The 15913-nt window shown below is 39.1% G+C and overlaps 1 protein-coding gene across 1 annotated transcript in view; it reads left to right on the top strand.

The window, feature by feature from the left end:
• mphosph8 (M-phase phosphoprotein 8) overlaps window positions 1–15913 on the top strand; it is a 45678-nt gene that overhangs the window by 16470 nt on the left and 13295 nt on the right. Inside the window, exons 5-9 of the mRNA XM_052025654.1 lie at window positions 5567–5806; window positions 6866–6985; window positions 10806–10894; window positions 12044–12184; window positions 15229–15315. Of these exons, the coding sequence (XP_051881614.1) occupies window positions 5567–5806; window positions 6866–6985; window positions 10806–10894; window positions 12044–12184; window positions 15229–15315 (677 nt within the window). The remainder of the gene's footprint in view (window positions 1–5566; window positions 5807–6865; window positions 6986–10805; window positions 10895–12043; window positions 12185–15228; window positions 15316–15913) is intronic.

Below are 15913 nucleotides of genomic sequence, written 5' to 3'. Positions count from 1 at the left end.
ATAATGTGGGATTGGCAATCCTATTTAATATCCATAATAGAATTATAGAATCACAGAGTTGTGCAGCACAGAAATGGGCCCTTTCAACCTACCTCGTCAATGCCAACCGTAACGTCTATCAACACTAATCCTGTTTGCCTACATTGGGCCCATATTTCTCCATGCCTTTCCTATCTGAGTACCTTTAAGTATTGTAATTGTATCTGCCTCTGCCACCTCCTGGCTGCTCTTTCCGTACAACCACCATCCTCTGTGTGGAAAAATTATCCCTCCGATCTCCTTTTAAATTATTTCCCTCTCACCTGAAAATTGTGCCCTCTAGTTCTAGACTCCCCTGCCCTGGGGAAAAAACTGATATTTATCCTATCTATGGCCCTCATAATTTTATAAACCTCTGTAAGGTCACCTAGCAGCCTCCTATGTTCCGGTGAGAATAAACCCTGCCCATTCTATCTTTCCTCATAACTATAGCCCTCTGTTCCAGGCAACATCCTATTTCATCAATTTGAGTGGGAAGTTTTAAATATGAGACACAAATAAATGATCAAGCAGCAAGGGAAAATCTGGATTAAGGACACATTAATATCCAAGCCTATCGTAATCTATATTATATTAGCCCGTAATGCTGTCTAATAATAGCAGCCTTTGAGTAAATTCTCTAAACAAGGTGGCATGATGAAACTTGTACCTGTCACATATCACATTGGTAAGTTATAAACCACACCTATATTCTCTTTTGTCTTTCACTTGGTGAGTTTTCATTAGGGTGGGTGCCTTGGAATCATGGTATGCACCCTCTCTCTCCCAGCACTCCCTCCAGCTCCTAAGGTACTGTGGCCATCACATTTGATGCAAGCCAATATCACTACCTTTACTGTGGCCTTGCAACATGCAGTACTTTACCAAAACAAGAGCCCAGCATTATAACCTTCTGAGGATGGAGACTGAGATGGCCATATGCCTTTTATTATGCCTTTTCAATAGGGAGGGGAAGGATTTTGGGGAGGATCATGAACAGGATAAACAGCTGCTGGAGGAGGGGTTCAAAATGGGATATCGCAGCACACAAACATCCTGATTTGGAGGGAAATGTTTTATAGTTGTAATTTTTTAGTCTGCCACTTAAAATTCTCCTCAGTGAGGCTGACCTTTAATCAATGGTCACTTCTCTGTTAAAGTTAACATTGAACTAAAGTTTTTGTAAGCCGTATTGAAAATCAGAACTATGACAGTCTGTTGCTGCTCAGTGATTTTTATATTAGCATCCCAACTTGATTTCGTTTTCCTTAAGACCCTTGAGCTACAGCTCAACTGTAATTTAATTGAATTGAGGAACGTAATTGAGGCTGAATTGCTTACCACCTGTTCCCAAATGCCACATAGTTAGGCATTTACTATACTGATAGTTGCATGATACAATGATAAATTCATTTTTTGTTTTGAAGTTCACTTTTTTGTTATTAATTGGAAGCTTGTTAGCATGACATTGTTGAATAAAAATTTTGTTTGTGGCATTCAATCTTCGTACTACAGGGAATAGCCCATTTAAATGATTTTGGTTTTATTTTGTTTGACATGACCTGGGATTCTGATGGTGGGAACAAACGTGCTGAACCCCTCTGCTGGGAAGTTGCTCTGAATATAAATGTCTACAAAAGATCATCATTTGTTAGTGTAAAGATATGCTGGTTGAGGTCCTCAAGTTTTTTAGTTGCTATATCTAAGCTGAACCCCTTCAAGTTTTAATAGTTTGCATCGCACAGTCCTTGCCTCTTTATAGTGTATACATATACTACATTCCCTAGACTGTGCAGGCACCCATGGCAGGCTTTTGTGACCACAGTGGTTCTCTCCACTGCATAGTGGGTTACTGCAGATTTATGGTTATAGCATTCTTGTGCTCATTGGTGATAGGATCAACAGCCATAGCTGCACTGGGCAAACCTCATCTTTCAGGAACTATCAGAATTGCTTTTTCTAACTGCATAAGTCATTAACAGAACAGATGAGGATCAAGATCCTCAACTGCTTCCCTGCTCCATCCTTTAAATTGTAGGTGATGCTGTACCTGATATTTTTGCCCAATCCCCAAATCGCCATAATTTTCTTGGTTTCTGAAAATGTACTGAATTCTGCTTAGAATACATTCAATAAATTAGTGTCCACAGATCCATGGGGTGGAGAATTAGAGAATTTTTTTTCTGAAAACGTAGTGAAGGAATTTCTCCCCATCTTGGACCTAAATAGCAGACCCCTTATCCTGAGACTAGGATCCCTATTTTTATACTTCCCAGCCAGCTGAACTAGCTGCTTAACAAATAATCTTCTGTGTTTCAATAAGGTACCCTTTCATTCTTTTAAACATTGAAAAGTAAAGGTTCAACTTGCTTAAAAGCTCTTCCAAGAGTTGATCCTAAATCCAGGAATCCATATAGTGAATCTAAGAGGGTGAACTTGGTTTATAGCTAACTTAGATTAGCTATAAGTGAGTTTGCCAGACTGTGATTAGCACACTAGTGAAAATAGGGTGCATTCTTTCTGATGTTATATTTTGAAATGCTCAACTGTAAGTTTCACATTAATCATGTGGGCAATTTTCAGAGTGGAATACTTGCAAGCTTGAGTAATAAAAGTACTGACACAATCTGATCATAGACTGTCATTTATGCACCAATGAAAATGAAGTGATGCACTTTTTCTCCAAGGCTTGTATATCCTGGCATTTACTTTCTGCATTTCATTCACATTTTAGGAAAAATGCTCTTTTCCTTTTTTCCTACCAAAATGGATAACCTCATCTGCAACCTACTTGTAGACTTAACTGGTTTAAAGCTCTTCAAGCTTACTTTCCCATCTCAATTTTTATTTCAGTAAACTTTTTATTTGCTCTGTCCTTTCATCTAGCTCCTTAATATAGATGGTAATTAAGTATAGTCCTAGCACCATCAATGTGGCATTCCAGAAGAACAATCTGAAAATAAGCTGTTTACTTTTGCTCCATTTTCTGTTGTTTAACCAAGCTTCTGTTTGTGCTATATTATTGCTTTCCATATGAATCGTTATTCTGTGTAACAATTTGTGTTGCATGTCAGGTGTCTTTTGAAAATATGTCTGTAACACATCCATGGAATTCCCTTTTCTTCCATCCATTTATAACAATCTGAAGTTGTTTTTCTAAAAAAAAAAGAGGGTGTGAATACTTTCATCTCCACAAATGGCACTCTAGAGGAGGGAAACTGCAGCTTCAGGTCCTCAGTATGATTTCATAGTTGGCTAGTTGCTCTTCATTTGATATGCAGTCTTGCATAGATTCTGGCATTACTGTGTACGTTTAAGGGAGCAATAAGTAGTGAGTAAACCTTATTCACTGTACCTTTTTAGGGGTCATTTTGTTTCTGAATGAATTAAGGGCAAGGCTTTCAGTTCAGAGGGTGAACTTAGCTATAACTGAGTTTGGAAGAATGTGATTATTACACTAGTGAAAGTCAGATGCATTCTTTCTGATGTATTTTGAAAAGCTCTACTTCATCGTGAAGTGCTTCGAGAGGCTGGTCATGGCGCACATCAACTCCAGCCTCCCAGACAACCTAGACCCACTGCAATTTGCCTACCGCTGAAATAGGTCCACAGCAGACGCCATCTCCCTGGCCCTACACTCAACTCTGGAACAGCTGGATTACAAAGATGCCTACATCAGACTCCTATTGACAATAGCTTCGCCTTCAATACTGTAATTCCATACAAGGACTCTGCATCCCCTTCTGCAACTGGATATTTGACTTCCTGACTGACAGACTGCAATCAGTAAGGATAGGCAGCAACACGTGCTCCACAAATATTCTCAGTACTGGTGCCCCACAAGGCTGTATCCTCACCCTCTTACTTTATTCCTTAGACACTAATGACTGTGTGGTCAAATTATGCTCCAACTCCATTTACAAGTTTGTAGGTGATACCACTGCAGTGGGCCGGATCTCAAACAACAATGAGATGGAGTACAGGAAGGAAATCAAGAGGCTTGTGGCATGGTGTCAAGACAACAACCTCTCCCACAACGTTAGCAAAACAAACAGCTGGTCATTGACTTCAGGAAGTGGGGCGGAGTGCACGCCCATCTATCAATAGTGCCAAGGTGGAGATGGTTGAGAACCTCGAGTTCCTAGGTGCAGATATCACCAACAATTTGTCCTGGTCCAGCCACGTGGATGCCCTGGCCAAGAAAGCACACCAGTACCTCTACTTCCTCAGAAGGCTAAGGAAATTCGGCATGTCCCCAATGACTGTCACCAATATTTTATATATGCACCTTAGAAAGTATCCTATCCTATGGATTGCATCACAGTTTGGTATGACAACTACTTTGCCATAGACTGCAAGAAATTGCAGAGAGTTGTGAACACAGCCCAGTTCATCACAAAAACCAGCTTCCCCTTCATTGACTTCTCATTGCCTTCTGTGCTTTCCATTGCCTTGGGAAAGCAGCCAACATAATCAAGGACCCCTCCCACCCTGGTCATTCTCCTCTGTCCCTCCCCTGTCATCACAGGTAACACAGTTGATAGCTCACTATCAGTACGTGGACCATGGTTCTTCAGGAATTATGTTTATGCAGCCAACTGTCATAGTAATTTTCATATTATTGCAACACGGAGTTGATTCCCACCTATGAAGGCTTGTGTAGTATTCATGTTCAGAGAAGTTGGTGGAATTGTGAGTAGTGAGGAAGGTTGTCAAAGGATACAGCAGATGCATATCAATTGGAAATTTGGGTGGAGAATTGGCAGATGGAGTTTAATCCAGACAAGTGTGAGATGTTGCAATTTGGAAGATCAAATGCAAGTGGACAATATAGAGAAAATGGCAGGACCCTTGGGAGCACTGATGTACAGAGGGATCTTAGGGTGCAAGTCCATACCTCCCTGAGAGTGGCAACAAAAGAGAATAGGGTGATTAAAAAAAGGTGTACAGGATTTGTTTTTGCTTATTCAGCCAGCATTTATTGTCTGTCTAATTGACAGTAAGCTTAATGGTTTTCTAGCCATTCAAAGGGTATTTGAGTCAACCACATTGTGTAGCTAATGTCACATGCAGGCCAGACTGGGTGTGGATAGTTTTTTTTTCTCTCTCTAAAAGGATGGATTTTATAGCAGCCTTGATGATGGTTTCACAATGAGTTTTATTTGAGGTTTTAATTAATAGTTTAAATTTCGCAGCTACCATGGTGGGATTTGAGTATTTGTCTCTGAATTAAAGTCTAGAGCTCTGAAATACTAGTAATTTAACCCCATAATGTTACTGCAGCCAGATAAAAAAATAACTTCATAAAGAAAATCATTACACCTTGGAAATTGTTGATAAGTTTGCCCCAAACATTGTCATGTATCAAACATCTAGCTGCCATCTGCACACAGTAGTTGCTTTCAGAAAAAGAAATTATTTCTAAAGATTGTTTGATTCCCTCTATTGAGGGCAAGTTGGTCTGAAAACCAATCTGGAGAACATGGTTCTTGCCGACTATTACATAAATAACTCAGAAGATATTTTATCTTTTTCATTTATGATATAGGTAATCGAGAGGTGAAGGGCCTTTTTGACAAGTTCCTCATTCCCTTTACTGATGTTACTGATTATGAGGACAGGGAAAATAAAGATGTAGTTTCTCATGAACCTAAATTTGAGGAGAATAGAAATAAAGAGAATCAGCTACAAAAATATAAGAAAAAGGAGAATGATTCACGAATGCAGACAGCACTTGAAGAAACCCATAAAATTCTTGATACCATGCCTCAGACTGAAGAGAATGCAGGTAAGACTGAACTTTATTTCTTTAATTAGTGGAGTAAATTTTGTCTTTGTCTTTGCTGTTTTGTGCAGTGACTGAGGTAACAAATTTGTCCTTCAGTTGCTTTGATAAATTTTATAGTGGAATAATTTTATAACAAAATGTTGTCTTGTAACGTAAAGATGATTTTGGCATCAAAATTCCAACAGCAAGCTTTCCCTTTTATTCATTTAATTGAAGTAACCATGTGCTAATTCCAATTAGAATTGCTGCTTAGATGCACCACCGTTGGCATGGACTGGAGATCAAGTCGAGTGCTTCCTAGCACTACACTTTTATTCACCTTGGAAGGCTGAACACTTTATATCACCCCTTGATCTACTCCCACAGAAACAAAATGACCAAAAGAAAGACCCAATTTAAGGCAATCAAAAACAGTTTCAAAATAATTGGATTTCTTTCTGCTCCACTCAAGATCTGGTGTAGCTCCCCCTTGAAGGCATGAGAAATGCATAACACCGGCTGGCAACATAATGTGTAAACTCATTATCTGGACAAAGAATTCTCTTGCTTTTTTTTTGCTCTATTTAAATACACAATTCCTGGCCCTCCCCTATCTGGCAAACTGGACTAATAGAACAAAGGTACCCGATCCAGCCCATTCATTATGTTACAAATTCTATTTGATTGTTCTAAGTTTTATTGTTTAAGAATTAATAAATTCTGCTCTTGTAAGCCATTGTAAGTAAAGAAGATTGTTTAAAACAGGAATTACTTCCAAATCTTGTCCTGAACTTTTTCAAGGGAGCTGTATATTGTTAACCATATTGCAAGTGTAGTATAATAAAATGGTATCTTAATTTTGCAGAATCCCTCTGTGAATGCAACTGGATACTTCGTAAACATTAACAACTACTTTAGTTGTGAATCTACAGTTATCGAAATTTTACATTGTGATCGAAATTTACCTAGTCTTTTTTCCCCCTTAATTATTTTCAAATTTAGTCCTGGTTTGCACTATCAGTTCTTAAATGTTGGTGGTTTGAATTGTAGTTATTATTTTGTTTTACTGATAATATTTAGATGGCAAAATGCTGAAGTTGGGTGTGGACCTACAACTTGACTGGATGACATTGGAAGATTTTCAAAAACATCTGGATGGAAATGATGATTTGCATTCTCCACCAAAAGTAATATCCAATAGTGAGTAGTGTCATGATTTTATATTAAGTAGAGGAATCTTGGAAGCTATTTTCAGAATGAATATAATACATTTAATTACACATTTATGAACACAATGTATTGATAATTACTTAAAATTCCTTTGATTTTTATAGATTATACTGAAATCCTAAAAACTTTATGGGGGGACTTGCCAATGCTTACAAATTGTAGTCTGGATAGTTAGCATAAGGGCAGCACAGCTGGGAGGCTTACTAGCACTGTTGGGGAAGGTTTAAACTGAGCTGGCAAGGAAAGGAGGCTCTGAGTAGTTATTCAGATGGAGAGGAACAATCATCTTGAGAATAGTTGGTGAGTCAAGTGGGCACAGCAATGAGTAAGTGCACATCAAGGGAATTCAAAGCTAAATTGCATCTATTTGAATGCAAGGAGTGTATCTAATAAAATAAATTAATTCAGAAGCTTCAATTAACTCGGGTGTACGAAATTGTTGCTGTCACTGAGACGTAGTTAAAGGATGGTCAGGACTGACCACTCACTATCCCAGGGCATAGAATTTTCAAGCAAGATAGGGGGAATATAAAGGGAGGAGGCTTTGCACTGTTAGTCAAAGATTGCATTACTTCAGTATTGAGGGAGGATATCCCAAAAAGCTCCTTAAACAAGACCATATGGGTAGAGATTAGAAACAAAAAGGGTGTCATCACCATGCTGAGACCTCCCAACAGTCAACAGGAGATGGAGGAACAAATATGTAAGCAGACTTAAGAGGAATACGATAAAAATAGGATTATCGTACTGGGGGATTTCATTTTCTCAAATATTAACTGGGATTGCCTCAGTGTTAAAGGCTCAGAGGTAGTGTAATTTTTGAGGCGTGTTCAGGAGAGCTTTTTGATGCGGTATGTAGATAGACCAACAAGTGAAGGAGCATTACTGGACCTTATCTTGATCAAGTGGAGGGAGCGTCAGTGTGGCATCATTTTGGAGATATTGATCATAACTCCATATATTTTAAAGTGGTTATGGAAAAGGACAGGGATAGACCAGTAATAAACATTTTAAATTGGCGGAATGGAGACACGAGATTACACATGCTGGAATCTGGAGCAAAAAACATTCTGCAGGAGGAACTCGGTAGAGGGAAGTGGACAGTTGACATTTCGGGTAGAGATACTTCATCTAGACTGAAAGATGGAAGGGGGAGATGCCCAGTATAAAGAGGTGAGAGGAAGGGGTGGAGCAAGAACTGGCAAGCAATAGGTGGAACCAGGTGAGGAGGGGTAATAGATGGAGGAGGGAAGAGTGTACATAGTGACAGAGGCTGGGAGGTGATAGGTGGAGGCAACAAAGGGCTGCAGATGATGGAATCTGATAGAAAAGGAAGGTGGAGCTTGATGGGAAGAGTAGGGAAAGGTGATTCAGTGGGGGAGGAGTGTGTGCGTGATGGGCAGATGGAGTAGGTGGAGAAAGGGAAAGAAACTGGTGGTCGGGAGCTGGGGGCGTGGGGTGGTGTAGGAGCAACTGGGTAGATCAGGAGAAGAGAGAAAGGGGGCGGGAGGGGGGGCAGGTTACCTGAAATGAGACAATTCAACGTAAATTGGGGGAAGGCTAATTTCATTAGCATAAAGGAGGACCTGGCAAAGGTAGATTGGGAGCATCTACCTCCAGGTAACTCTATATCTGTGGGAAGCACGTTGACATCTGCGATTTTCCAGTCCTCCGGAACCATTCCTGAATCTAGTGATTCTTGAAAGATCACTGCTAATGCCTCCACAATCTCTTTTGCTACCTCTTTCAGAAGCCTGAGGTGTAGTCCATCCGGTCCAGGTGACTTATCTACCTTCATACCTTTCAGCTTTCCAAGCTCCTTCTCCTTGGTAATAGCAACTACACTCACTTCTGCCCCCTGACCCTCTTGAATTTCTGGCACGTTGCTGGTGTCTTCCACAATGAACACTGACGCAAAATACTTATTCAGGTCATCTGCCGTGTCTTTGTTCCCCATTACTACCTCTCCAGCGTCATTTTCCAGTGGTCCGATGTCCACTCTTGCCCCTTTTACTCTTTATATATCTGAAAAAACTTTTGGTATCCTCGTTTATATTATTAGCTACCTTACCATCATATTTCATTTTTTCTCCCCTTATTGCTTTTTTAGTTGCTTTCTGTTGGTTTTTAAAAGCTTCCCACTCATTTTTGCAAATTGTATGCCCTCTCTTTTGCTTTTATGCCGTCTTCGACGTCCCTTGTCAGCCACGGTTGCCTTATTCACCCCCCCTTTAGAATGCTGCTGCTTCTTTGGGATGATCTGATCCTGCGTCTTCCGAATTACTCCCAGAAACTCCTGCCATTGCTGCTCTACCGTCATCCCTGCTAGGGTCCCTTCTAATCAGTTTTGGCCAGCTCCTTTCTCATGCCTCTGTAGTTATCTTTACTTAACTTTAATACAGATACATCTGATTTTAACTTCTCCCTCTCAAACTGCAGGGTGAATTCTATCATATTATGATTACTGCCTCCTAAGGGTTCCTTCACCTTAAGCTCCTTAATCAAATCTGGTTCATTACACAACACAAAATCCAGAATTGCCTTTTTCTTCATGCGCTCTACCACAAATTGCTCTAAAAAGCCATCTCGTAGGCATTCTACAAATTCCTTCTCTTGGGATCCAATACCAACCTGATTTTCCCAATCTACCTGCATATTGAAATCCCCCATGACCACTGTAACATGCCTTTTCTATCTCCTGTTGTAATTTGTACCCCACATCCTGGATACTATTTGGAGGCCTGTATATATTTCCTGTCAGAGTCTTTTTACCTTTGCAGTTTCTTAACTTTACCCACAAGGATTCTACATCTTCTGCTCCTTCTGGCTAAGGATTTGATTTCATTTTTTATGAACAGAGCCACCCCACCCCATCTGCCCACCTGCCTATCTTTTCAATAGGGTGTGTATCCTTGGATGTTTAGCTCCCAGCTGTGATCTTCTTTCAGCCACGACTCTGTGATGCCCACAATGTCATACCTGCCAATTTCTAACTGTGCTATAAGCTCATCTACCTTATTTCATATGCTGCGTGCATTCAAATATAACACCTTCAGTCCTGTATTCACCACCCTTCTTCTCAAATTTGTCTCCATGTTGCGTGTAGTTAAATTCTTATCCCTTTCTAAACTTTCTGTCTTATTCTTTATTCTGGAGACTTCAGTAACCTCTCAGGCACTCTCCTTCCCTTTTACTTTATCCATACTTTTCCAATCTGTTTAACCCACCTTTTGGATGGGATTCACAGCTGAGATCAGTGGTTAGCTCAGACATTTTGTTTAGTTTTACATAAAGAACAGTTTGAAGCATTTGAGAGTTTTCTTTAATCCTTGCCTCAAACTTTAGATAATGTTGAGAATTGTTTTGTTGGTGAAACAGGCTGGTATAATTTTAGCCTCAACTGCGTTATCAGCTTACTAAGTACATAAAATATGTTGTATTTCAAAATGTATCTTAGTGGGTAGGACAAATAAGGTGATCAATTATTTAAAATACATTACTACTTTAGGTTCTTTAGTACTACTAGTTCAAGTGCACTAGCACCAATTGAAGAATATAAAGCATGCGTAATGATTTAACTTGAATGCAAACGTGACCATTGTAAATTATTGGAAGACTGATTTGGAAAAAACCTTCAGACAAGTGCTGCAAATCATGCACAACTATTCTAAAGTATCAATTTATAACTTTTGGTTTTGATGCTTAGGAATTTTAACACATTAAATTGCTAATATGAGAATGTTGGTGAAGTTCCTACTGGAAAATCAATGTTGCTTTCATAAACTTGTAGGTGTGTTGCGCGATGCAGTGAAAAATGGAAACTACCTGACAGTAAAACTGGCTCTAAATTCAAGTGAAGAATATAATCTGGATCAAGAGGTACTTAAGTAGAGGCATACGTTAATCATTCCATTTCTCACATGCTTTTCTCTCCTCATCCTCCTTGATCTGGCTGCTGCTTTTGGTATTGTTGATTACACCATACCTGAGAAAGGCTTTCCTTGAGTGTCTAGTTAAGTAACCTGCTCTGATTTCAGTTATTCACTTGTAGCCAGAATAGCACCTTTGGCTTCTGCTCTGCCTTCTCTCCATTATCTCTGAAATCATCCCATAATCCCTCTTTAGCTCCTCATTTCTCAATTTGCGTTTTTGTGTGTGAATTTGCCTGAAATATATCATTTTTTTATATGTACACTGGTGATATTCAGCTTTAATTCATAACCAATTTAACATCTTTGTATTATCAAGCTCTTTGTTAGTCTAACAACCTCTTTTTGGATAAGCTGAGATTTTCCTGCAACAGACTTCATTCCCTAGCCACGTTTTTATTCTTTACTTTGCTTGAACTAGATTGACTGTTTATAACCTTTGCATCCTGTTTGACCAACAACCGAGCTAGCAAAGCCATATCCTTTCTATCACAAGGACTTCCTCTGTAATATCACCTGCCTCTGCCCTTATCTGTTTACTCCTAATAGGCTCTAGGTTAATGCACTGCTCTACTAGCTGATTTCTGCTTTTTCACCCGCTATAAGCTTGTACAAAACTATGCTCCCTGAATCCTAACACAAATCAAAGTGTAAATTATCCATTACCTTACTAGTCTACACTGGCTCCTAGTCCACTAATGCTTCAGTTCAAAACTCCTCCCCAACTATATGGATCTCTCTTTGCCTCATCCTTCTCTATTTCTGTAACTTCCCACCCTCCAACCTAGAACCCTCATAAAATTGTGTTCCTCTAACTTGCGTAGCTCGTGAATCTCTTCTTACCCATTCCACCCACACCCCCTCCCCCTTGTATTTTCTGCAACAATGAATTACTTTAAAACCACTGTTACTTTAAGTATTGCTAACTTTGAGCAGTTCTACGTTTTGTTAAACTAAAAAGTGATATTTGATTTTTTTTCTGGTTAGAATTAGCCAATTCTTGATGAATTTCCCATGTGTCCAAAAAAAACTGGAGTGAACATTCTTACTTTAGTTGACCAGTCTGCAGTTCAAATTTAATATAATATTTCTCTTATAGGACCCTAGTGGAATGAATCTAGTCATGTTTGCAGCTGCTGGAGGACAGGATGATATCCTTAGATTGCTCATCAAGAAGGGTGCAAAGATCAGTTCTCGACAAAAAAATGGTACCACTGCACTGATGCATGCAGCTGAGAAGGTTTGTTTGCTATTAAGGTTAATAATTATTTGTACTATGATTAGATGGCACAAAGCTGTTTTTCTGGTACATCTAGTAAAACTGGTCTGGAATTAATTTCTTATGGTAGAAGTTAATTTTTGCTGCAGTTTGATTTATGCAAAACATAGTTTTCTCTTAGCCTTAATAATTTGTCATCTTAAAATATTAAAGGCTTTTGATACATTGGCCTTAACAATCATAACTAATAACTATTTTAGAAAAAGTTAAATGTTGTCTAAAAATCTTCTTTAATCCACATTGTCCTCCACCCTGAGGATAGTGAGAAAAATACCAGAAAAGCTGGTAGAATAACTTACCAAAAACCAGGTTTGCTGTCTTCTGACTTGTACAGCTTGTTATGTTTATCTATAAACAAACGTAATGGCAGTTTAAATCACCATTAAATATTTTGAGTTTTGTAGCTAATTTGGAATTGTCAGGCAAAAAAAAATTGGAATATGATTTCAGTAATACTTTATATTTAAGAAAGTCAAATTTCCTGGTCCTGTATTTTGTTTCCAAACTGGGTGCAAATCTCAAATTGACAAGTCTCCAGAAAAACCTGGAATTGTGCGTGCTACTTTAACCCAAACAAAGGTGTGAATATGTAAAGCAAATTTTCCATCTATAGCTATTTAATGTTTTGTTAATTATGACTCAATTAATATTGCGTTAGTAGTAGATCTGTGGCTGCAGATAAAACTAGATTTGATCAAATACTGAAGAGAATCTAACATTTTCTTTGGCATGTGGGTAACATTTATTGCCCATGCCTACTTGCCCTTGTGAAGTGGTGGTGTGCCATCTTGAACTACAGTTCTTCTGGTGAAGGTAGTCCTATATCGCTGTTGGGTAGAGTGTTCCAGTATTTAGACAGAGCAAGGATGAAAGAATTGCAGTGGTGGTTTGTGTTGGGATGAGGTGTGATCTGCAATGGAATCTGCAGGTGGTGATGTTCCCATGCATTATCTGCCTCTTCTTTCTTGATGGTAGAAAGAGAATGGCTTGTGGGGCTATTGGCAGAGCCAAAGCAGATAACAGCAGTACATCTTAAAAGATGACACACTGCACCTATAGTGTGCTGGTGCTGAATACTTAGGATGGATTAAGTGCAAATCAAGCAGACTACTTTGTCCTAAATGATGTTGACCTTCTCCAATAATATCATACTTCTAGTCGCAGGGATAAGAAAGAAATTTGCAGAACTTTTCTGCCCATGCTTTAATTTCGTTGAGGCAGAGTTTGTAATGAAACAGATTATGGAGGAAATGATTTAAATATTCTATTAGCTTTTCTTTCTGGGCACTAGTTTTCCAGGAGGTAGGTCGCATCATTTGTGGACTTCTTTGGTTTGATATTCAGGGTAATGAGCAATGTACTTCTCTTGCCCTTCCTTGAGTTTCTCTTTAATGCAGTAACATACTGAGGCTAAAATTTGAAATTCTACTATGTTGGTTTACAAAAGATATTAATCCTTACTGTTTAGAAAATAAATCCATACAAGTATACCTATTTTCCTTCTCTCGAAGGTGTCTGATTCCATGAGCAATAGCAAACAGCTGACATTCCATATGTAAACTCAGACTGCATTAGCAGTGGTTAGTTACCTGTGGCAGGTGTTGCAGATGAGGACCAAATGATCTGATACCAATATATTAGTGATTCTGTGGGAATCACAGGGTAGTGACTGGGAAAGGAGGAATGGCTTTTTTCCTTTTCCTCCTTCCCCTCTCCATTTACCTCTCTTCTGTACAGATGACACCACTGTTGGCAGAATCTCAGATAGCGACGAGGAGGCGTACAGGAGTGAGATACTTTGGCTGGTTGAGTGGTGTCACAACAACAACCTAGCACTCAACATCAGCAAAACCAAGGAATTGATTATGGACTTCAAAGGTGAAATCGTGAGAACACATACCAGTTCTCTTTGAGGGTTCAGCAGTGGAAAGGATGAGCAGCTTCAAGTTCCTGGACATCAACATTTCAGAGGATCTATCTTGGGGGCAACACATTGATGCAATCATGAAGAAGGCACGTCAGCGGCTCTATTTCATTAGGAGTTTGAAGAGATTTTGTATGTCACGAAAGGCTAATTTCTGCAGATGTACAGTGGAGAGCATTCTGACTGGTTGCATCACTGCCTGGTATGGAGGCTCCAATGCTTGGGATCGAAAGGGGCTGCAGAGGGTTGTAGACTCAGCCAGCTCCATCACGGGCACAATCCTCCCCGCCATTCGAGGACATCTTCAAGTGGCAGCGCCTCAAGAAGGCGGCAGTTATCATTAAGGACCCTCACCATCCGGAATGTGCCCGCTTTGCATTACTACCATCGGGGAGGAGGTACAGGAGCCTGAACACCCACACTCAATGTTTTAGGAACAGCTTCTTCCCCTCTGCTATCAGATTTCTGAATTGTCCATGAACCTTTGAACACTACCTCATTATTCCTCTTTTGCACTATTTATTTGTAACTTGTAGTAATTTTTGTCTTGCATTGTACTGCTGCTGCAAAACTACAAATTTCATGACACATGTCAGTGATAATAAACCTGATTCTGATTCTGAAAAGCCCTTGATCACTTTGACCCATCAAATAACTTAAATTCTGGGAATCAACCTAGGACTATAGATTCTTGTGGAGTCATTCAGATATTAGGCTTTAAGTGGAACATTTGTACTTTGTTCTTGCAGGACGTTTTTGTTTATAAGACAAGTAGTGAATACAGTTAACAATCGTGGCCTTGAATTTTCTCACACTTTGTCATTGCATCACTGTGACTTCAGTGGAAGTATTGGCAGAATCTCCATTTAGCTGCCTTAACAAAATATCTTAAAATACCATAAAATTAATGTAACAGAATAATACATTATTCTAGAATGTTACATCAGTTTTGTCCATAATTAAATGCTATTATAACTAAAAACTTAATACAAATTCTCCCTTAACCACTGGAACAAAATATCAGTACATTTATCACTAGAGTATATTTAACATGTTTTCCATTTTTATTTTCATTTCTCAGAATTATCTGACAACAGTCGCTATTCTTCTGGAGGCAGGTTCCCAAGTTAATGCTCAACAGATCAGTGGAGAAACTGCACTAATGAAGGTATTTTTTTAGTCCTGTTGTCCTTGAAATTTTATTCAGTGTGTCAAGTTTAAATGAATGTCTAAAGCTGTGCATCATTTCTTAACAAGATGCATACCAGTCTGTAGTTCCAGATGTTGGGATCAACCGGTGTTTGCCGATGAATTATTGATGCAGTTATTTTGTAGGGGTTGCTTAACACTATACATTCCATTTTGTTTTTAAATAAAAGTTTCTAATTTTAGTAATCTGACCCAAGCTGATTCGAAAAAACAGATCAAGGAAAAGTAGAGAGTGGAGAACTTCTTTAATGAGAGAACCTTTAGAAATTCATTATAAACAAAGTACACTCTGGTAGAATGGGGTGGAGTAGGGAGGAGTGTAAAATGTAGCAGTAGATGTTAGAAATAGAACAGTACAGCATAGGAACAGGTCCTTCAGCCCACAATGTTGTGCCGAACTAATTAAGCTAATGGTGCCTAATTAAACTAATCCCTACTACTACACATGGTTCATCTCCCTCCATTCCCTGCATATTTATGTGCTTGTCTAAGAGCCTCGTAAACACCTCTATCGTATCTGCTTCCACCTCCACTCCTGGCAGCACATTCCAGGCACC

Source organism: Pristis pectinata, chromosome 11 (assembly GCF_009764475.1).
Source record: "Pristis pectinata isolate sPriPec2 chromosome 11, sPriPec2.1.pri, whole genome shotgun sequence".
NCBI lineage: Eukaryota > Metazoa > Chordata > Chondrichthyes > Rhinopristiformes > Pristidae > Pristis > Pristis pectinata.
The sequence above is the reverse complement of the archived record's forward strand: the minus strand, read 5'-3'. Positions and strand labels throughout refer to the sequence as shown.